This window comes from Triturus cristatus, chromosome 5_1, assembly GCF_964204655.1.
Source record: "Triturus cristatus chromosome 5_1, aTriCri1.1, whole genome shotgun sequence".
NCBI classification, from domain to species: domain Eukaryota; kingdom Metazoa; phylum Chordata; class Amphibia; order Caudata; family Salamandridae; genus Triturus; species Triturus cristatus.
In genome coordinates this window covers 213,466,223-213,488,677 of record NC_140587.1, presented here as the reverse complement: position 1 = coordinate 213,488,677, position 22,455 = coordinate 213,466,223, and the positions used below count along the sequence as shown (strand labels likewise).

Below are 22,455 nucleotides of genomic sequence, written 5' to 3'. Positions count from 1 at the left end.
GGGAGCTCTGGGCGTGCAGGCCTGGACAGGGCAGTGGCAGACACCTCAGATCTGCGGGCAGTCGCGAAGCTGCCTCCGCTAATGGCGCGCCCCTCGGGACAACATTTCGCGCTCGGTGCCAGCTAGTGCTGCACCCCCCCCCCGGTACCTGTAGGTGGCCCAAGTGTTCGCTTACCAAGTGCACCGTTCGTGGTCATCATGTCACCCCTCCACCGCGCGCAGACACAGGCCATGTACCCTAGGTCCTTCGATGCCCAACACGAGGGGGAGGGAAGCCGACCATCTGTCTAATGGCGGGCGGAACTGCGGGGAGTGGCAGGACGCGATTATTCATCGCCAGGCGGCGTCAAGCGCTGCCTTCCTGTGCAGGCAAAGGACACCCCTACGTTAGGGATACGGGGCGTGGCCCGCCGTATTGTAATCGCTTCGTGCGCCAGCAGCCACCCCAGTGCCACCGGTAGGGGGGGTCTGAGGGGCCCTATGAAACCGCGGTAGGTGAGGCACTGAAAGAGGGGTTGCGGAACTAGGTTCTGAGCGCTGGTCACAGGGGCGTGGCGCTCCCTGTGATTCTGGGCTAATCACTCTATCTCCTCGTATCTATCTGATAATGAATGTGTTCTTCTGTGGCGCAGCCGGTTCTCTTTTAATGAGGCATGCTCACGCACAAAAAAAAACCAAAAAAACAACTATCCCTCCCTATTTTCCCTCACAGATCCTGCCGGTGACCCACAGAGCTGCGGGCACCACTCACTAGGGACTAGGAGTGTAAGTTGGGTCGGTGGGAACAGTGGGGGACTCTGAGACGTGGGTGTTCAACACAGTTACCGACTCGGTTTGAAACACTAGTCATTAATTTTGTGTTCCCGATTCTCCTTATAATGAGCATGGGTAGCGGGTGCAACATGCTCCTGCCCGGCTATGTTTCGCGGTTTTGGAATAATTTGAGGTGTGTGGTGTCCCCCGGGCGGCCGCATGTGTGTCTCTTCGCAGTCGGCGCTTAACGCGAATATAGATTGGTGTTGATGTTATATCTGTCATCTTGCGGCCTATCTCATATTAATGCGTGGGGGTGTGCGTTTCATAAATGTGCAGGGTGCCATTGAGAAATTAGTTCCCTGTAATTCCAGTTCTCCACCCTCTATATCTTTTATAATTCACTTACCCTCCCTCCTCCCGGGTCAGAAGCTCATCCTATGCTTTTCTTACACTTGTGCAGAAAAACAGCCTGTATTACGAAGTTTTTACGTCATATACAATTTACCACGCATTATGTACATCGTAAAGACTATTGCCACGCAAGTCTTTACAACGCAAGACTTCACCACGCATTTTAACAGTAGGTGGCAGTGTTGCACCTTATTCTGGGTGTTTTACTTCGAGGTAGAAAGGTTAGTTCGATTTCTGGAATCATTAGTGTTAAACGTGAGTTTAGGAAATGGTTAGCAGTGTGTAAGAACTTATTTACATGATTAACAAGTGAATAGCAGGACTGAGAGTGAAGGGGTGACTGATGCTAAAGTTATTCAGTCTGGTAGAACCTGCAAGACTTGCTGGCGCAATGGTAGAAAAGACCTGCAAAGCTGCATTTTGAAAACATATCCAAAACCGAGATTATGGAATGACAATTGCTTGTTTTTAACATATTTAAGACTGAGCAACGTAAACTTACGTGAGACTCGATGCAGGCGAGCACCAAAGCCTCGTATCACCCTCCAGTGATCAGTCCTGCGACTGCGCTGACAGCTCGACTGCCCGTGGGTCTCCCAGCCATGAAATGGAACTTACTTGATTGCGGACAGCCGGTACAACTCAGTACAAGACAGTACTGAAGGCAAGCGTATAAATCAAGTTAGCTGCACAAGCCTCAATGCCCTGCTTTTACAGTCTGGTTATGCAAAGCAGGGTTAGTGTGAGTTCACTTATTCTGGGAGACATGGAGGACGGGTAGACTGGAAACCCCCAGAGTACTAGCAGTGACTGCAAAAGAATAGTCCCATTTCCCTTTCAATTAACATTCTAGGAGGTGCGTGGTTAAACGCTTCTTTTTATAGAACATAGAGCACTTTAGAGCAGGACGGGCGATCGCCGATCGGAAAAGAACGTGCTGCATACGGTAAGTTTAATATGCATTCTAAAGCAAATTCAGAACATTTACAGCAAAGAAAGATAAATGGTATGCGTGGTGAAACTGTGCGTGCTACTTGTTTGCGTGTTAAGTGTACTTGTAATGTTAATGGATGCACAAACGTCAGGCAGGCAACTAGAGCCAAATTTCGGGGGGGGCTGAAAAATATTTCGGGGGGGGCTAAGACTTCCAGCCATAGGCAGAATGGCTGTAAGAAGGGGTGAAGACACAACAAAAGCCTCATTAACGAGTAAATGGTCTTTTAAAGACCCGTGAAGTACTCTGGTGCGGCTGCAATTAGAAGGACGCCAGCCCGCGAGGCTGTCTCGGCCGGGCTGTCACACACGACGGGGGGGGCTGAAGCCCGGTGAGCCCAATGGGTGTTGCGCGCCTGACAAACGTGGTAATGGTGTGCGTGGTTTAAATGTGCGAGGTAAAGACTTGTGTGATAATGTCATACAACCCTTGTGCTTTGAAATCTGAGCTATGGTGCCCTCTACTGGGAGTAGGAGAGCTTAAACTTCCACATCATTGACTGACATTCGGGTTCTTTCAAATCAGGTGGATGTGCTACTGAAGATGCTATGTTTCAGGCCTATGGTTTTTGTATACTGTATATTGTATGCTGTATATTTTATACTGTATACAGCAGTGTTAATGTGCCGGGCATTGCCCTGACTACTGGGAATGATTCAAGCATGCGAATATGTAAAATATATCCATGTCTGAGAACTGGAATTACAGTTGAGTAAAATTACTCTATAAACTAGTATGGCATTAGAGGCCTGAAGGTAAGTGCAAAATAGCTTAGGATAATACCATGCATTATTAATGCCATCACAGATACAACTGCCTTACGTGTAGCAAGCATGTGTTATGTGCAACATTAACCGTATACCATACACTTCACAGGTAGCCTAGTTCACATTAACAATCAATCACAGAAATATGGAATTCCTCATTGCACACAGTGTTAAATATATATACAACTGTTTATAGAAAGTGAAGTTCCTCAAAATACTCAACGTCTTCCAAAATTAATGCCCTACTACGGACAGCTTTTATCTGTATCAAACCCCTCACAGTCACTGTCATTGAGAAATGAAGTTGATATGAGTAGAACAGTGAGTACTGTAACCAGTGTTTACTCTATGGACATAGTTTACTTTGTACCACTCTGCAGACTGTGAAACTCTCATGAGAAATATACCACAGAGTATTAAAAACAGTGTACATTCTATGCAGCACTGCTCAAAAAAGACACCAGTCTCTCAAAATAATCCAGTTGCTAAAGATCATACTACCAGCGCATACTGTGGTGAAAACTTTACAGATAGCGCATCTGCTGAAGCAAAAGAAGCACATGTACATAGGTTAGTACCTGGTGCACACAATCTTCTTTGTTATGGAGAAATTATCATGGCGAGATAATTCTGTCTTATAACTCAAGGCTTCTTACAATACTTATTAATTATTACATAGAATCTTTGCCCTGTTGGAAACCTTTTCTGCAGAACCCAAAAATGTGTGTGGAACATACTGGACACAAGTCATCAACTGTCATCTGCAGGCAGTTGCTCTTCAATACAATGATTTAGAACATGTTCAATAACTCTACACACCTATAAAGCATTAGAAGAGCATGCGTTTTGTGAACACTTACATCCATCAGCTGCACACAGGCTGTATGAAATTCTCTAGAAAAGTAATATGTTAGCTACCCTCCACTATGTAAACTATAAAACAAACTAAATGCTGTCATAGAACAGGTCATGTGTGATGTCATATGTGAGGTCATAAGCAGTGCTTAGCGGGGGCACAAATTATAGTTAGCTCTGCACAGTTTCTAAGACAGTTGTATTCAAAGGCTACGGCCAAGGTGCGGTTTGGAACTAAAGAGGAGTGCACTGTGCCGTTTAAAGTGGAGAGGGGAGTGAGACCAGGCTGTGTCTTGGCGCCTTTCCTGTTCACCCTATATACAAATTCTTTGGAACAGGAGTTGACAGGAAAGGCAAGAGACCCACCGTATGTTAATAAATGACTGATTGTCTCCCTTCTCTACGCTGACGACGCAGTGCTCATGGCCCGGACACAGATAGGTCTGCAGAAAGCCCTTGTTTCCTACACTAGCTATATGGATGATTTAGGACTAAAATTAAATGCTAAAAAAACTTTCATTATGACTTGTGGGCGGGGGAGACAAAAATGTAGAAGTCTCCACTTGGAGAAAGCACGGTAGTTTCCACGAATCAATTTTCATACCTAGGTATCCAGTTCGAGCTTTCAGGTTCTTGGGGACCGGCGGTCAAGAGTAGGAGCCTTCTTTTTATGAAGTCAACCACAGCCGTTGTAAATTTCTCTAAGAAAAGGGGGAAAAAGACCTCTGGAGATTCTTCTTAAGATGTATCAAGCAAAGTGCATGAGCATTGCGATATTTGGGGCTGGAGTCTGGGGCTATCATGATGTATCCCCCATACAACATGTGGAAAATGCTTTTTTAAGGTTCATTTTAGCTGTACCTTCTAGTTCCCCAGTTTTTAATTGTCATAGTGAGTTGGGAATCTCACATATCTCGGATATGATTAAAATGCAACCAGTGCTACTTAGGCACAGAATTTGGACTTCAGGTTTTACGGGTCTAAATAGAAGAATTATCAAGGACTCGAACTTGGATCACGCAAGCAATATTACATGGCTGAAATATGTTAAAAGCTTTCTTACTGACCTTGGGCACCAAGAATATTATAATTTCCCAGAGTCAATGAACTCCATTGCTAGGAAGGAGTTCAAAGCAATCTGCATGGTTCATCTAGAGTCACTTGGAGCGGCCCTAGAGATGAGTAAAAGCATGGTAGTCAACATTAACTGACCTTGATAACTTATGATGTTCAACCATATCTCTTATGTTGCACGTGGGAGATATGACAGGTATCTTTTAACACGTTTTATGTTTGGTATTTTTCACCGATTAACTAGTCATCAAGAGATGAATGATTTCCTGATTTTCCTTTATGTGCAGTCTGAGCTTCTGTAGGGTGCGGAGCCCCGGTGGGCCAGTCATTGTGTTTGCACTGTTTGAACTTTTTACCTACTAGCGGCCGGCCCAAGCGGTTGTAGGCCCGTGCTTGTACCCTTCTTTCTGCACAATAAAATTTTCAAAAAAAAAAAGAGATGAATGATTGGCCCAGAGAACTTTGTCATTGCTCATGTGACAACCTGTCACCACAAACTACTATCCATGTGATTTTATTTTGCAAATTTTATAACAAGTAAAGATCGAGATGGATTAAGCCTTTATTAAAGATGGGGGGATGGAGGCAATGCAGATCTGCCTTTTTATACTTAGAACTGTTGGATAGTATTTATTGTATTGGTGTTATGGCTGGTTTTTTAAGGAACATAATGAAAGTAAGATTTTAAATAGTTAAATTCTCACATTATATAGTTCTGCTTGTACCGACTATTCTGGATTTTACTCCTAAAAAAGCATTCCCCTGAGTATCAATGTGTCTGGGTTAATTATTCTATTATCTAATGAACTGTCCAATAAGTCTATCTTTGTATTGTATAATTTGTTCTTAATCTACTGTTTTTATGAACTGTTTTTATTTGTCTGCTTTTGTGATTTTTAAATGACTAAAATCGAATAAAGCATATTTTTGATTTGATATGTTTTGACTATGCAAGTAAATGTTGAAAAGGGTAAAGAAAACCATCTAAAACACCTGAAGACTTCCGAAGAGAACGGTGAGCGCATGTGAATCTACATCACTACATGCCACAAACAGATGCTTACAGGTTAAGTAACATTTTCAGTTTGTGGCATGTGTACCTGTAGATACACATTCTCTGCATAGACTCTAAAGCACTTCTCTCCAAAGTGGTGGTTAGGCAACGGACGTTGCAGAGGATTGAAAAAGTGTACGTAGTATAGCCTGGCCCACTTGAGCTTTCTGACATTCTAGCACATACACACAGTAGTGTTTGGTGAACATGTGAGTTGTGGACAGTGGGTCCCAAAATGCCATTTTTTAGGTCTTGCCTGACCCAGCGCTTGGGCGCTGGTCTGGCGAGACCATAAGTGAGGGCTTCAAAAAATACTACCCCGGCTACAGCTTGCAATGCATGTGCACGGGCGCGCGCAAACTGTGGCCAGCGATAGCATTTTCCCCCCAGTTTGCTAGAACGCGCAACAAGCACGCACGCTTGCGCGCGAATCCCTTGTTATATATATATATATGCTACACAGCACTGTTACACTTTTCCCTGGTAAGCTTCTTGCGTTCATGCCCGTTGAGAATTACAATTAACTACGTAGGTTTCTTTTGTAATTAATGGAACGCTGCACCATTTCAAGATTTCTTTACTTTTGCTATAATCGCGGCACCCGCGCTTTACCTTTTTTTTTTTTATTTTTTTTTTTGAAACCGTTTATTACAAGTCTTAAGAGTATACAAGTATGGGCCTACAACCATCCGGCCGGCCGCTAGCAATGATAGGAACATACGACATACATTTATGGAACACGTGGTGTTACGGAGGAGCATTTCTCAGGAGGTAACAACGTCAAAAGCCACCCGCGCTTTACTTTTAATGTTGAAAGTAAAGCGCCGGTGCCGCGATTATAGAAAAAGTTACAGTCACGGGTCTCATGACCTTAATTAAATTAAAACAGAAGCCTCCTGAAAGTAAAGATGCCACATCTCTGTCTCCAATTTCCCATTCAGGTATTTTCTTCAGTGTACCTTTTAAATGCCAGGCTAGGAGGCTTTCCGAAAATATTGCGTTGCAGCACAGAAAAATATTCTTGGGTCAGTAAACAGTAAACATAGACAATGCACTTCATCTCTGCAGCAGTTCATGACAATTTACATCGTTTTGTTATTAAAAGTAGTAATTGTGTGTGAAACATGAATCATTTAAACATTAGTGCAAAATATTACTTAAGCATCTCAGTTAAAAAATTGACAGTTAATATAAATCCCTAATGGGTTACTATAGACAATTTTTAGCCTGTGCCTCTGAGCACTATTCATCTAGTCAGCTGTTTTAGCAAAGTTCCAACACATCAAAATAACGTTTATTAAACCCAGACTGGATTGTCACGAGCTGCACGGGATGAGTGATTTCATCAGTCTTTGTTAAACGCACCGAACAACGGCTGTAATGTACAGATGTGCCGCCTTACAGTCACAGGACTCATGGCCGTAATGAACCAAGTGGGAAACCTTCTGAAAGTAAAAAATGCAACATTTCAGTCTCCAAGTTCACATTCAGGTTTTTACTTCAGTGTACCTTTCAAATGCCATCCTAGGAGTCTTTCCGAAAATGTTGCGAGGCAGCACAGGAAAATATTCTTATGTCAGTGTCAGATGGTATCCACTCCAATAGCCGGGTGATCCTTCTCCCACTGCTTGGCATGTGCCTTCGCAGTGCCCAACTCCAAAAACAATGTTAAGCCTTGAAGGGGTACACACACAACCCCTCAAACACACACACAACCACAGACACACACAACCACACACACAACCACACACAAACACACACACACACAACCACACACACAAAACTGCAAAAATACACATCCACACACACACAACCACACACAACCACAACACACAACCACAACACACCACACACACACACAAAACCACACACACACACAAAACCACACACAACCACACACACAGACAACCACACACACACAACCACAAACACACACACAACCACACACACACACAATAACACAAACGCACATCCACACACAATACCACACACAACCACAACTACACATGCAACCACATCACACGCAACCACAACTACACACACAACCACAACTACACACACAACCACAACACCCACAACCACACACAACCACACACACACCTAACCACAAACACACCCACAACCACACACACACAAAACCACAAACACACCCACAACCACTCACACTCACAACCACTCACACCCACAACCACATACATACACACAACCACATACATACACACACATACACACCACCACACATACACACACACACAATAACAAACACACAACCACACACACAACACACAACCACTAACACACCAGCAACCACACACAACCACAAACACACACACAAAACCACAACCACTCACACACACAACCACACACACACACAACCACACACACACACACACAACCACACACACACACAACCACACACACACAATAACACACACACAATAACACACACACAACCACACACACAATAACACAAACGCACAACCACAACCACACACACACACACACACAATAACACAAACGCATATCCACACACACAACCACACACAATCACAACTACACACGCAACCACAACAACACCCACACACAACCACAAACAGTTTTTTTGGCTGTCAGCATAAATATGCTGTCACCAAACACGAACACCTTGGCAAAGTTTGGGAAGTCCCCCCCCCCCCCCCAACTTTGAAACCACTTGCTGTTGCAGAGTGTGTGCTGTACACATGGCAATACATTGACACAGCGGACTGTTGCAAGGAATGCTTTGAGCCTCGGAGGCTGACAGACCTCAGTCTGTGCATTAGTTCACCCCGTCTTGGCACTGCATAAAAACAGGGTGCCCACTGTCCAGCATGAAGTGAGACATTATGATCGGGGCTGGAGATGCTATTTAGCAATCTGATTAGAACATTGTGTTTCATTTAGGGCATTAAACATAAAGGAGCACTGGCAACGCTGATAAAATGGATTTCATTTTGAGTAGTGACTAAAACTTAAAAAAAGCCTGCAGTACTGAAACAAGCATTTGCAATGCAATAGGTCTCGCATTTGCAAAAGTTTTAGCTATTGTCATTGTTCATGACAATGCCTTTTTTAATCTATTTTATCAAACAAACGCATAAATAAATGGCATTATCATTTACAATGCCAATAGCTAGTGTTGCATTATTATTAGCAATGCCAACTCCTCACACTTTTATAATGCGAGACCTGTTGCATTGCAAATGCTTGTCTATTTTATTTTCCCGTAGGACATTTTTGGAAGCGATACAGCAAATTGGGCAAACCGAATTACACTAAATTTGGTAGGCAGTTAGATCTTTACTCTGAAAACCTGCTTCACAATATTTTGTGTAAACCATTCAGCCGTTATCAAGAAATTGTGTTTAAATTATAGTGATATCTGGACGGTTGGTCCAGTGGGACTACTGCAGTACTGCAAAAAAAAAATAGAGAGCATTCTGATTGTCCGATGGTGCGCCCCTCGTCAGCCCCATTATTCGAACAGGACTGGTACCTGAGATTGGCTGACTGCAAACACGAAGAAAAATGTTGCTCCTCCATTTTAGGGCGCCCTCCCTGTGTCCTGTCTTTACGAGGAATTGTATCTCAATTTCTTGTAAACACTGACTCCTTGGCCTTTGCGGGCACAATAAAATGAAAAAGAAATGAAAATGTGCTACTGGTTCCGGAGTACTCTAGTGGGAACACAGGCTCTCCTCAGTGAAGTAAAGAAGTCGGAATTATAAAAAGAGCCTTCTAACAAAATCTAACTGTTGCAGATAATCCAGAATGCAAGCTAGTGCTAACAATGAACAAATTCGTAATATTCTACAACTTAACTCTTTTCACGCTTTCGAAGGTGGAGGACAGATCCTTAAATGCAGAAAGAAAACTCCACCTCTCTATCCTATAACTTCTCACTGGAAGATCAAGATTGAAAGCTTTGTTTCTTTTAAGCCGGATTATCGAATTTCAGCTTCTCTTGCTCACCCTCTAACCAAGAGAGCAATAACTTCTTAGAAACCTTGTTATAGGATCTATGAGCTAGATTGTTGGATAGCACTATAACTGGCTTCTTTCAAGAGATAGGGAATTATTTGAAGTCTTCTGCTTTGCTTTTCCGGTTTCTGTGCTTCACCTTCCCGAATCTTTATCACCTGAATCTCTAGTTACATACATTGACAATCCTACAGTGTAATTTCTTTAGTTTGTTTCCATTTCAATCCCAAATCTCTGCAGGTCTCTCTTTAGATCTTAAATTGCAGCCTGGTGGTGAGGAAGTGAGGGATCATTTGCTCCTCTACAGAGTAAATTTAATATTTGAGCACCATGCATCACCCACGGTTTGGATGCCTAAGACTGGGACTTATTGTGTATCATGCCACCAATCAATTAGAATCCGTAAATGGGAGGCTCTATAATAAGCCAGAATGCCACGTGTCACAACTCCAGATTCATAAGTGGATTTACAGCATGTTACTGCAGCCCTTCTGGGAGAACCCCCAATTTCATAGAAAGGTCCAGTGATACGTCTAACAAAGGTGCACATTTTCTCTAAAGAGAAGTTTTGGTATTTATGCAGTAAATTCGGCAGTGCCACCATCTTAATCTTGCTTTTTACCAGATTGTAGTTGGCCCAAGGTCTCTGAAATATCGTCACTAGTAGTCTTTTCTTCTCTATGCTTCTGTTAGCCACTTTATTGGAAGATCGTCAGTAAAGCATGCCAGTTTGTCTGCAGTCAGTTCATCTGTCTGGAAATATACATCAGATTAGTAAATCACAAACTTCTGTGCTATGTCTCGGTCTCCCCGATGACCTAACCCTTGACATCGGATAGTTGTTCTATGGCATCCTTCCTAGGGATATTTTGGCACAGTCTGACTTAATACTTTACTTGCTTAGTACCGCCACTGATAAATGTGACTGTCGTAAACCACGCCACCCTTGTTTTATTTGCCAATGTCTGTTGGAGCACAGTTTTAGTGTGTAGAAATTTCCTTAGGAGTGTGTATGGTTGAATGTATTTACTGGGGCTCAAGCTTGAGGAGTCTAGCTTCTCGATCTGCGACCTAATGTTTCTTGCTGTATGTTCTTCCAGTCTGAAAGCTATTTACTGGGGCTCAAGCTTGAGTAGTTGAGCTTCTCAATCAACGACCGAATATTTCTTGCTGTATTTTCTTCCAGTCTGAAAGCTAACGGTATCCCCAATAGCTTCCCAGAGCACCCGGGGGAAGTCACAGTTCCCAGATTGTTAGAAAAGTATGTATCAACCGTGTCTCTAATGTGTGTTCTGCTTAGTTATCCCTGCAACCACTTTTAACTCAGTCGCCAACCGACACAGGCTGTCTCGTGCCAATCCAAAGGGTAAATTCAACCAGTGATTGATCTGAGAGGACTCATGCTAGGGTTCAAACTCCAGGCACTCCAGGCAGGTCCAAATTTGGCACTGGGCTATAATCAAGGCTGGAGAATCTCCTATGAAACCCAGAGTAATAAATTATGCTTTATTTTTGTGGTTAGAAGACTCGCCAGATATCAATCAGCCCCAGTGCACCCAGATTTTTTGTCAAGATCAGGTGGCTTTAATCACCCCATTCAGATCTCCCCCTTGAGCCCGTGTCCTGGTGGTGGTTGATCCAGGATTTGACAGACAACCTCTACAAAAGTCACCGTCCAGTTAGAGGGTTCATAAATGCTAATCATGCATAATGGGTTCCCATATAATAGCCCAGTGATTGCTCATCTTGACAAGAGTTATCACACAATGTTTGTGTGACTATTAGGGCTAAGTTGCTTCAAGAAAGGATGGATGTCCCTCTTGAACCCTCGTGCCCCTGGTGAAACATCTGTGAGAACCCAATCTTACCATAAAAATCATTGTGTTACCCACAAGGTGGGTCTCTTGTCAGACGTGTATATCTGAATTGAGGCATTTGGCTGCTTTAAGGACCGCCCCTCCCCCTCTTGACTTTATCTAATAAGCAATTTACACTACAGTGAGAATACGCAACTGCCCCTTCCAGAGTACCATGTCTTTTCTGGGCTTAAGAGGGGTTCCAAAAGTATGCAATGTTATGTAGAGCACTGTGCTGTTTGATGTGAGAGGTCATAACCTGACAAGGTAGTAAGACAAAAATCTTTTTAGTAAAACCAAACCCTTACCCCTCACTCTACACTGCGGGAACATAGAGCATCTGTCGCAGGACTGATCTGAGACTCCCTCCAACAGAGCGGAACCAATATCTTGTTCCATTCCAATTATCCCCCACATAGTCTAAAGACCTGCTAAAAGGAAAATACTGCATCAAATGTTATATACTAAAGTTTTCTTATTTACTGATATTGGTGTTATATCTTGGTGCTACATTCCAGACAGGAGAATTTTGTAAAGTATGAGAAAAGGCAAATTATATTTAGACATTGTCCATAGTGGTTAACTGAGGAGTATCATCTCGATTCGAACCAATGGAGCTTTCCCCCTGCGTAAGTCTGTGCTTCTCCAGCTAAGATCAAGGCTCTGCATCCTCAGTCCAGTGCATCATCGACCGGGATGGGTTTCTGTTTCAGGAGCACACTGAGGTTTTTTTGACTGCTGCAGCAGCGGTAGGTGGGTCGCTGTCAAAAGGTGACTATCTAGGCAGTCTGATACATTGTCTTTCCTCCACCCATTCCCAGACCGCCTCGGGTGTTTCCAAAAGTAAAGTATGAAACCTGTAAATGACTTTTAGCTTACCTGAATAGAAAAGCATGTAACATATGTTCATATCCCTAAGTTTCCTTTCGGCCTCCTCAAACGTTTTACATTGTTGATGTGCAAATTTAGTGTAGTAGGAGAAATCATGATCGTGTGTTATTCATAAGTTAATATGCTTTGTTTATAAGCAACATGGAGGATCTCAACTCTGTCTTTATAATTAAGGAAACAGGCAATCATGGGGAGGAGTGGTTTCGCCAAGTTGAGCTTGCTGGAATAGCGCTCTTTGTTATGAAGCATGTAGAAAGTCTCCCCTGAGGTGTCACCATATGCTACCATTGTTTAAGAATTTCTCAGTGGAAGCCCCTTCACGGTTCTCAGAGAAACCCACAGACTGTAGATTATCTCTATGTGTATGTTACTCTGCATCCTCTTCCCTTTCCTCCAGTCCCTTGCACATCGTAGATGATTTGGACATGATTTGCTTCAGGGTTTTTATTGTGTCCTAGCTTAACAAGTTAATCGTGGTTTCCCAAGGAAGAATTGATGGTCTGCAAAATAGTGGTGGTTTCTAATGTGAAGGCCCCAAGTGCCTTGGGCCAGGCTATTTTGTTTTTTACAATCGCCGTGGAAGGTCAGAAGTGCAATGAAGCTCCTGCTCAAGAGGGGAGCTGTCAGAGTTCAGGCAGGTCGCAGGCTAGACAGCAAGACCGAAGCAAGAGGAAGGTCTTTCACGTGTGGTGTTCTGAAGTATATTAGATCATCTCAACCCCCAACCGTTCCCCTCCCCCTTCATCTAGCAGCAATAATTCCCTGGAGTGCAGTGTGTCAGGACAGGATCCCAACCCAAGCAAAACACAGTATATTTTACATTCGATACTTCACCCAGGTGAGGTTCTGTCTCCAGGGTCCCCATGTGGTATCCTAGGGTTGTCAACTTAATCTCTGGAGGATAGTGACTACAAAAGCTTTGAACCCAAACCAGCAGGTGTAGCTTATTGGCAAGTCATTCCCACTGGCCATCTAGTCCAAGGAACAGTAGACAGTGAGGAAGGGGAGTGGGGACGGGATTAAGGGAGCCCCTCAGCATGCCCCTTCACTCACTGTGTGGTTCTGTACACACCGAACAGTAACTTAGATTGTCACCGCTTTCTCTCTGGGCAAGGCCCTGAAATGTTCTTTGACTGCAGAGCTATGGTTGTAGATACTGGCTAGTCAACTTGACTGGGCCCCTTTTAGTGTTTTGGGTGACGGGCTATAAAGGAGGGGGGGTTGAACTCACAGCCCATCAGTGGACCCCTTCCAATTAAGCCTCCAGAGTCCATAGGATCTTCCGCTGTCTGCACCACGTTGCACAGCCCCACATCTTTCCTTGGCTCTGTAATCTAAGCAGGGATGCAGGTGGCTGAAAAACACCTGTCTGGGCTTGTTGAGGGTGGGCCTGTGGTACCGAGAACGCTGGCACAATCACTTGGGGGAGAGGGTGTGCCTCAAAGGCGACTCCCTGTCAGATCCAAGTGGGATATCTCAGCCTTCCTGCTGCTGCCCCCTCCCCCCACCCAAAGCTATCCAGATAGGTCTGCCTCCTCCAGACCCCCAGTGCTAGGCCACACAGGCCTCAAGACCCTATGTTCCCCTCTAGGCCTCTGCTATCCACAGACCGGCCTTTTTCCTCATTCCTCCCGTGTCACAGAGGCCCGGGGTACAGCTTTAAACCAGCTTTGGCAAAGACAATATGTCTCACCTATGCAAGAGCTATTGGCTTGGCTTTGTTGTACACCAGCATGGGTGCTGTTTAGCATGGCTATAGTTAGTGGTGGAGAGGAGACTGGGGTGAAGTGTCATAGAGTGGAATATTGAAGAGTAGAGTTGAGTGGCAGAGAGTGTTTTGTATTGGAGTGGCTTAGTGTTGAAACCTGTAGAGTGGTGTACAGTGGAGTGGCATAGAGGGGAACTGGTGTAGAGTGCATTGGTGTAGAGTGGCGTAGAGTGCAGTTGTGTAGATTAGAATGCTGGATAGTAGAGTGCAGTTGCGCAGAGTGGAGTCAAATGGCGTAGAAAGCAGTGGCATAGAATAGAGTGTCAGAGTGCAGTGGAGTAGTGTGCAGTGACCTCTAGTGCAGTGACCTCTAGTGCAGTGACGTCTAGTGCAGTGACGTCTAGTGCAGTGGCGTAGAGTGCAGTGGTGTAGAGTAGATTATTTCAGAATAAAGTGAATTGGCATGGAGTGGTGCGGGGTAGAGTGCAGTTGTGCAGAGTGGCATAGAGGTCAGTGGTGCAGAGTAGATTAGAGTGGCGTTCAGTAGATTGGCGTATAATGCAGGGGCATGGAGTTGAGTGTTGCAGAGTAAAGTGCATTGGCATAGAGTGTTGGCATAAAGTGCAGTGGTGTAGAATGCAGTGTTGCAGAATGGTGTAGCGTACAGTGGTGTGGATTAGAGTTGCACAGAGTAGATTGGTGTGGCCTAAAGTAGAGTGGTGTAGAGTGGGGAAGAGTGCATTGGCATAGAGTAGAGTGGTACAAGGTAGAGTAGAGAGGCGTGACATATGGTGCAGTGTCGTGGAGTAGTGCAGTGGCGTGGTATAAACTGGAGTGACGTAGATTGAAGTATGCATGGTGTGGTAGTACACTTCCATGACAGACTACACATTGTCAATTGGAATAACTATTACATTTGCACAGACATACAGTTTTACTAATAACTATACAGTGCACAGACAAAAATGTGTGGAAATTGCATCATCTATGTGTAATGAGGGACAAAGTGAACCTGGACAGCCTAAAGCAGATAAAGCCCACAAATGGAAAGCAGGAAAATGTGAGTTCTAAACCACAAAGGCAATAACATTCCTAGGTCAACTTTGCGAAAGTCCCCAAGATGTCTTCAGCAAACCAGACAGCTGCATTATCTAGTAGGCTGCGACCTGAAAAAGATGTAGCAGGATCAATCAATGTGGTGCCCGACAGAGTTCACTCACTTCCCATCCGCCATCTTCTGTTCTTCCATGTTTCTCTATGTGCCGGAGGCTTATGACGCACATGACCCGTAACTTCACTGTTTAAGGTAGTGTGATCAATGCTGTTTCGCTGAAAAGTGTAACTACTGCCTCATAAAAGTAGAGGTAGGCGAGTCACTAAGAGCTCGAACCTTAAGCTTGGTTCTGGCCCAGCCTTACGTCCTGTTTGAGCCTCGAGCCAATAACGAGCCAAGCTTACATGTGACTTCAGTTTGCCTCCATTCCATACATGCCTATAGACCTGATTCAGGCGTGAGTCTCCCGATTTTTGAAGCAATGACTTTATTTGGGCTGTCTCCTGCCTGAAATTTCCTCTGCTTCAATAGAAGTCAATGGGAGAAATAGATTCTCCTGATTGTTTTTTTAAATCTCCCACTTTCCTCTAATAAAATGTTTGCATGTATGCCATCCCTCTCCCTAGGATGTGGTGTTACAGTCTGAGCTGCAGACTGTGCAACTAGGAAACCCAGTTCGAGTGTAGGCGCAAATCACTTAGTCTCCCCATGCCTTTAAATAATGAACGTTTCCTTGTATAATGTACTTTTGCCTTTTATATAGGCCAAGAGACCCCACATTTACCAATACAAATGAATAGCATAGTGCTCTGTGCTCATCTGTGGAATGAGCCATGTGTGGAAGTGTAATAGCCACAAAACTCCTTTCACAGTATAACAGAGTGCAATATGCTAATATTATTATTCTTGCATGTCTGCCCTTATGGTTTGTCACCAGAACACCTCGATCGCAATATTGAAACATATTGCACAGTTTCCCATTATGTATCGGCGAGGGGGATATATATATTTCTCCTTGTGCTCGGGATCGAGTTCGACATCAACTAACAAAGAGATGCCGTACCCTAAGCCACTTCGTGTCCATGCTTCCTTCCATGGTGTCACTGTGGGAGGTGAATTGTTTTATTTATATATATATATATATATATATATATATATATATATATATATATATATATATATATATATATATATATATTACCTACTGGCGGTCGCCAGTAGGTAGTTATAGTTAGGACCCCTTTTCCATAGGAAATCCGCAACATTCTATTTTGAATAACTTTGGCGCCGGTCGACGAATCCTCGCGAATTTCTCAAAATAGGTGGGGCGCTACGCTCCGCTCCTACCCTGAAAGTCTCGGGGGGATTCGTCAAGCGGGGGCTGAGATAAAAGGGGGGTCCCAAAACGCGTTTTTCCCATGCATTTTTCCATAGGACCTTTAGACAGGGCTACAGCCCGAACGGCTGAACAGAATTACTAGAAATTTGGCAGAGAGGTAGTCCTCAGGTCAAGGAAGTGCCTTTTGTAGGTTTGGTGTAAATCTGTTCAGTAGATTCTGAGAAAATAGCCTTTAAATCAATATATATATCTGAGCCAGCTTACGGTACGCTTACCGTAAGCTTACCGTACGCGTACGGTGGCGTGCGCGATCGCGATTCTGATTGGCTGTTACATCTAAGTAAACATTCGAATCGGTCGAAACCAGGAAGCGGCGGCCGCCATTTTCTCTCTCGCACTCTGAGGGGGGGGCAGTAAATAAAGGCAAAAAACATATAAAGGGGCTGTTTAGACAGCGCCCATGCACATAGCCATGTTAGTTGAGTCCTCAAAGGCCAAAAACGGTAAATTTTTATTTTTTGAAAATTTCGCCGATTACGCTTACCGTACGCGTACAGTGCGCTTACGCTAAAAATTTTAATAAAAAAAAAAAACTCTCTGTGCATGGCATATTATTGTCATCACTTACAAATTAAATTTAACAGATTACCTATCACAAGGAAGCGCATAATATGTCCTCCATGTGCGCACGGTGCGTAACGTGGGCACGCGGTGCGCGTAGCGCACTGCGTGCCCACCTTGCGTGTACGGCACTAACTGCGTAAAGTGGGCGCGCGGTGCGCGAAGCGCACCGCGTGCTCACCGTGCGCGCACGGAACGAACTGCGTTAAGTGGGCGTGCACGCCACGAATGGCGTAAAGTAACTTAGCATTTAAAAAACCGTACAAATTCACTGAAAAAACCATAGGTTTCACACACGTTATAGTTAGGAATTAGCATTTAAAAAACCTTGCAAATTCACTGAAAAAACCATAGGTTTCAGACATGTTATAGTTAGCGGAAATTTTACTGATAAAAAAACCAATGAAATTCCCCCGTTATAGTTAGTGCAGGCAACTATAACTCACGCGACCGCAATCTTCTGCTGATGACATATGTGTCTTTATGAAAAAAAAATATTTCTAATATATGTATAGCTAAAAATTTATGGAAGAAGACATGGGCAAATAAGTGTCTAAATACAGTATTAGCATCAGCAGAGGATTGCTGTCGCGTGAGTTATAGTTGCCTGCACTAACTATAACGGGGGAATTTCATTGGTTTTTTATCAGTAAAATTTCCGCTAACTATAACATGTCTGAAACCTATGGTTTTTTCAGTGAATATATATATATATATATATATATATATATATATATATATATATATATATATATATATATCCACCCCCAATGGCAACTCTGTAGTTTAAGTTTTAATTTCCATTGAAAATTGTTCTGATTTCTCTAATATCTTAGCCACCATTTAGATTTTTAAGTATACATTGATTTTATGTTTTTTAAATTCTAAAAAAAAAAAAACTAGAACAAATGTCGTCGTGCAACTACGCATGTGCTGTGGAACTATGAACCTGGACTTTGATGCAGTTTGTACAGAGGCTTCTCTCAATGCCTAAAGGCAATGCACAATATCTTCGGGCATGGGGACAGCACAGGGTTTGTCTGCAAGCTTTGACCCGAGCCAGCTGCGTGCTGCAGAAATGACAAGTGTCAATGGTTCGTAGCATGAGGGCTGGTCATACCCTACACCCAGTGCCCACTGCGCATGGCTGAAGGCAACAGTGGATCACCAAGGATTCCCTTTTATCATTTTGCACTCACAGGTGATGTGCCAGTAGGCTGGTATGTCCAACAGGACATTACAGCCTGCCAAATAGTTATCACCATCGTTTTACAGCACACTTATAGTCGCCGACGACACCAGCATCTCTGCCTTTCTCACTCTCTCACTCTCCATCCTTTCTATGCATATCGCAGACCCGGAGGCCAAAGGGTTGCTTTCAAATACATTTCTTATTCCATTGCATAGTGCCCTTGAATGTCTAGGAGGTTGTATTTTGATGGCGATTGTATGCTGTATGTACCTGCAATAACTGAATTACTTGTTTTAATGCTCCTCCACAGATGTGAGGTGACGTTTGTGTTTCTATAATTGTGTAAAGGTGCTACTTAGAAAAATACTCTTTCAGTGATCTATTTGTTTTACTCTTATAGCGAAGTGCACACATGCAGCTCGGATGGAACCATTATTACCTGGGAGACTAGCAGTTTAATAATTCGGCGCACATTTCAGGTAGAATGTCGAGAACTTAAGTCTGCGAAGCTCGTCAATGGCTTTTTTTGGTTCTGTAAGTAAACACACATTTTTACAAGGCCTCCTAAGAATTTGAATAATTTCATCATTTTCAGTTGTTTTTATTCTAAAATAACATTATATATTGAGATTTATGTGTCTGCACAAGTGTGAAGAAAAAACGAATGGTGTTAACTAATCACTTAGGGAAGCTGAGAGAGTGAGTGAAGAGATTACCTACTGGCGGTCGCCAGCACGTAGTTCTAGTTAGGACCTAGTTTCTGAAGGAAAAGTGTTTTTTGTTTTGCCAACAACTTTGGGGCTGTTTAACGAATCTAAATAAAAGTTTCAAAATTAGTACAACAGTCTTTTCAGCTGCTGTGTTGAAGGTTTTGGGATGATGATTCTTCAAGCGTGGTCCAAATAAAAGGGTGTCCCAAAACGCATTTTCCCCATGCAATTTCCTATGGGAATTTTAGACACTACTGCAGCCCGAACCGCTGGAAGGAATTGCATCAAATTTGGCGGAATGGTAGCTCTTGGTTCAGAAAGCAACCTTTTTGTGAATTTGTGTAAATCTGTAAATTTGTGTAAATCTGTTCAGTAGTTTTTCAGATGTTAATTGAAAGCCAAATCTGTATATCTAGGGACTCTGATCCTACGGGATCTAACAGTCCCCGTGCTGATTGGCTGCCAACACTTCAACCAGGAAGTGTTGGCAGCCATCTTGGGACTCTCCTTCAGCTGAGTCCCAAACAACGTTAAAAAGAAAAGGTGGCACGATAGTCCTGTTCCTGGGGTCCACCTGGGATCCTGCAAGGGCAAAAAAAAGAATATATTTTTTAATTTTTCATCAATTGTGGCCAGATCCACAACTCCGGGAAAGTCCACGTGTAATTGTATATTTTTTTTGGAGCCCCCGGTTGGGCCAGGTCCTGGGAGCTTATTGAGTATGTTGTTTTCTGGAAGGGGACACATGCAGCCCTCCCCCTCAAGAGGAGTTTAACCTTGGGGACCACCCCCTCCCCGGGTTTTATTATTATGTTAGGATGGGGCGTGAGGCGTTTGAAGGTCTGGGGGCCACCTCCTTTCCGGGCCTATGGAATAAAAAAAAGAGGGGGGCCGTGCACACCAATCCCTCCTATTTCCTAATTGCCTCGGGGACCGCTACCTCCCCAGACCACTAAAGAACTGCCAAAAAGAGAGAGGGCTATGCGGCCCCACTCCTGGGCTGTATACAGCCCCGGCGACCTCCACCTTCCTAGGGCAAGCCTGTGGAAACAGGGGGGGGCGTGGCCTCCCTCCTGGAGCCAAATAATGGCCCTGGGGACCACCATCCCTCAGGGCCGGCTCCTGCTATCTCCCAATATGCCCACCCTCTGGAGAAATCTGTTTTGCTTTTGCTTTGTGGGAGCTGTGACAGCTCCCGCCAAGCAAGTTCAAACACTAAGTTTTCATCTGTTTCCCTGCCCGCTGTCATGCGGGCAGGGAAACGGATTAAAAGATTGCTCCCGCACACAAAGAGCTAAATGTTTAGCAACTCCCTGCATGGAGGAGCATTGCCAGGGACCGCGGTGCCATTGAGACTCCCCACAGTCCCTAACAATGCACACTGTATGTCCTGGGTGGGAAAACAGAGTAAAAAAAGGCAAAACAGAGGGCAGAAAAATAAGTGGAGATGGCAAAACAGAGGGCATGAAAGGCAAAATAGAGGCCAGAAAAACGAGCAGAAAAAGACCAAACAGGGGGCAAAAAAAACAGCTGAAAAGGCAAAACGGAGGGTAGGAAAGGCAAAATTGAGGGTAGAAAAGCTAGCAGAAAAGGCAATACTAAACAGAGGGCATAAAAACGAGCACAAAAGGCAAAACGGTGCAGAAAAAGGCAAAACAGGGCAGAGAAACGAGCAGAAAAAGACAAAACAGGGGCAGAAAAAGACAAAACAGGGGGCAGAAAAAGACACAACAGGGGGCAGAAAAAGACACAACAGGGGGCAGAAAAAGACACAACAGGGGGCAGAAAAAGACACAACAGAGGGCAGAAAAACGAGCTGGAAAGGCAAAACAAGGCAGAAAAATTTGCAGAAAAGGTAAATCCGAGAGCAGGAAAGGCAAAACAGAGGACAGAAAAATTAGTAGAAAAGGCAAAACAGAGGGCAGAAAAATAGGCAGAAGAGTTCAAACAGAAAGCTGGAATGGAAAAACTGAAGGCAGAAAAACCAGCAGAAAAAGGCAAAACAGAGAACGGAAAACTGAAGGCAGAAAAAGCAAAACAGAGTAAGAAATGAGTAGAGGAGTCCCAAACAGAGGGTAGCAGGTAGACAGGCAGAAGGGGGTAGCGAACTGTGGGCAAACGTCACAGGAGAACAATTGCAGGATCAGCTGGCCCATAGGTCTGCTTAACTTTGACAAACATTAAACCTAAACGGGAAACTTTCACAAATCTAAACATAGCAGGTGCCTCAATTGAAACTCCACTTCTGTTAATGACAAATGATTCTGACCTCCTGGGCTTGACAGTGGCAAAGCAAGTGTGTTTTCTTGGCAGTTCCACTTTGAAAGACGGTCTGAAATGCTTTATTGAGGTGAATGCATCGTTGATCTATTTGAGCACGATGTGTAGTGAATGTTACGAGTGGGTACTTTCTTTGCTTACCTGATGAGAGCAGAGTCCATGGTTCTCCCCTTAAATGACCAAGTGTATACAAATGTGCAAAATCACATGAAGCTCTGACCATTTGGCCCCATCCTGTCCACCTTAGTAGTATGCAATGATCTCTCGCCTTTTGCCAGGATGATGGACTGTTACCAAGTGCTTATCCCGCCAAATTTGGTGACGCGTTATTGAGGCTGAGGCATATGAGGACATCTCCACCAAACAATGAAGCATTAACTTCATATAATTACGAGGAAGGACCCATGTTTGGTGGAGATTTACCTCTTTGTACTCTTGTTGTCTTCTCTATAGAAAGATTCATGATATCACAAATTTCTGCATAAAGATGCATGTGGAACAATCACATTGCCAAAACGTACACAAGGTCACTAGTGACATTTCGTCGTGCTCCATTACTCAGCTGTAGTGTAAGTATGTACTGGACGTTTACCCAAGGAGGTAGCACTTAGTAATCAACCAGTAGAAAGTACTCCACTTTGGTTGATATTTTGTGCAAAACTGTGTCGTCTTTGGATAAAGGGGCAGATGCGGTTCAGTTGAAGCCCGGTCACTAACACAGCTACTAACTCACACAGATACTTAAACATCCTCTCGCACACTCAGGCACTTGCACACCCACTGACAGACCCACTCACGCACCGACTCAGACACTCACACGCTCTCATAGAACCTCTCAGACACTTACGCACCCACTCAGACCCTCATGCACCCACTCAGACCCTCACTTTCAAA

The 22,455-nt window shown here is 43.9% G+C and overlaps 1 protein-coding gene across 2 annotated transcripts in view; it reads left to right on the top strand.

Moving 5' to 3' along the window:
* Positions 1–22,455, top strand: part of DENND3 (DENN domain containing 3) — a 757,020-nt gene that overhangs the window by 667,623 nt on the left and 66,942 nt on the right. For both annotated transcript variants that reach the window (XM_085604830.1, XM_085604832.1), the window contains exon 20: positions 18,972–19,105. In XM_085604830.1, coding sequence (XP_085460956.1) covers positions 18,972–19,105 — 134 coding nt within the window. The remainder of the gene's footprint in view (positions 1–18,971; positions 19,106–22,455) is intronic.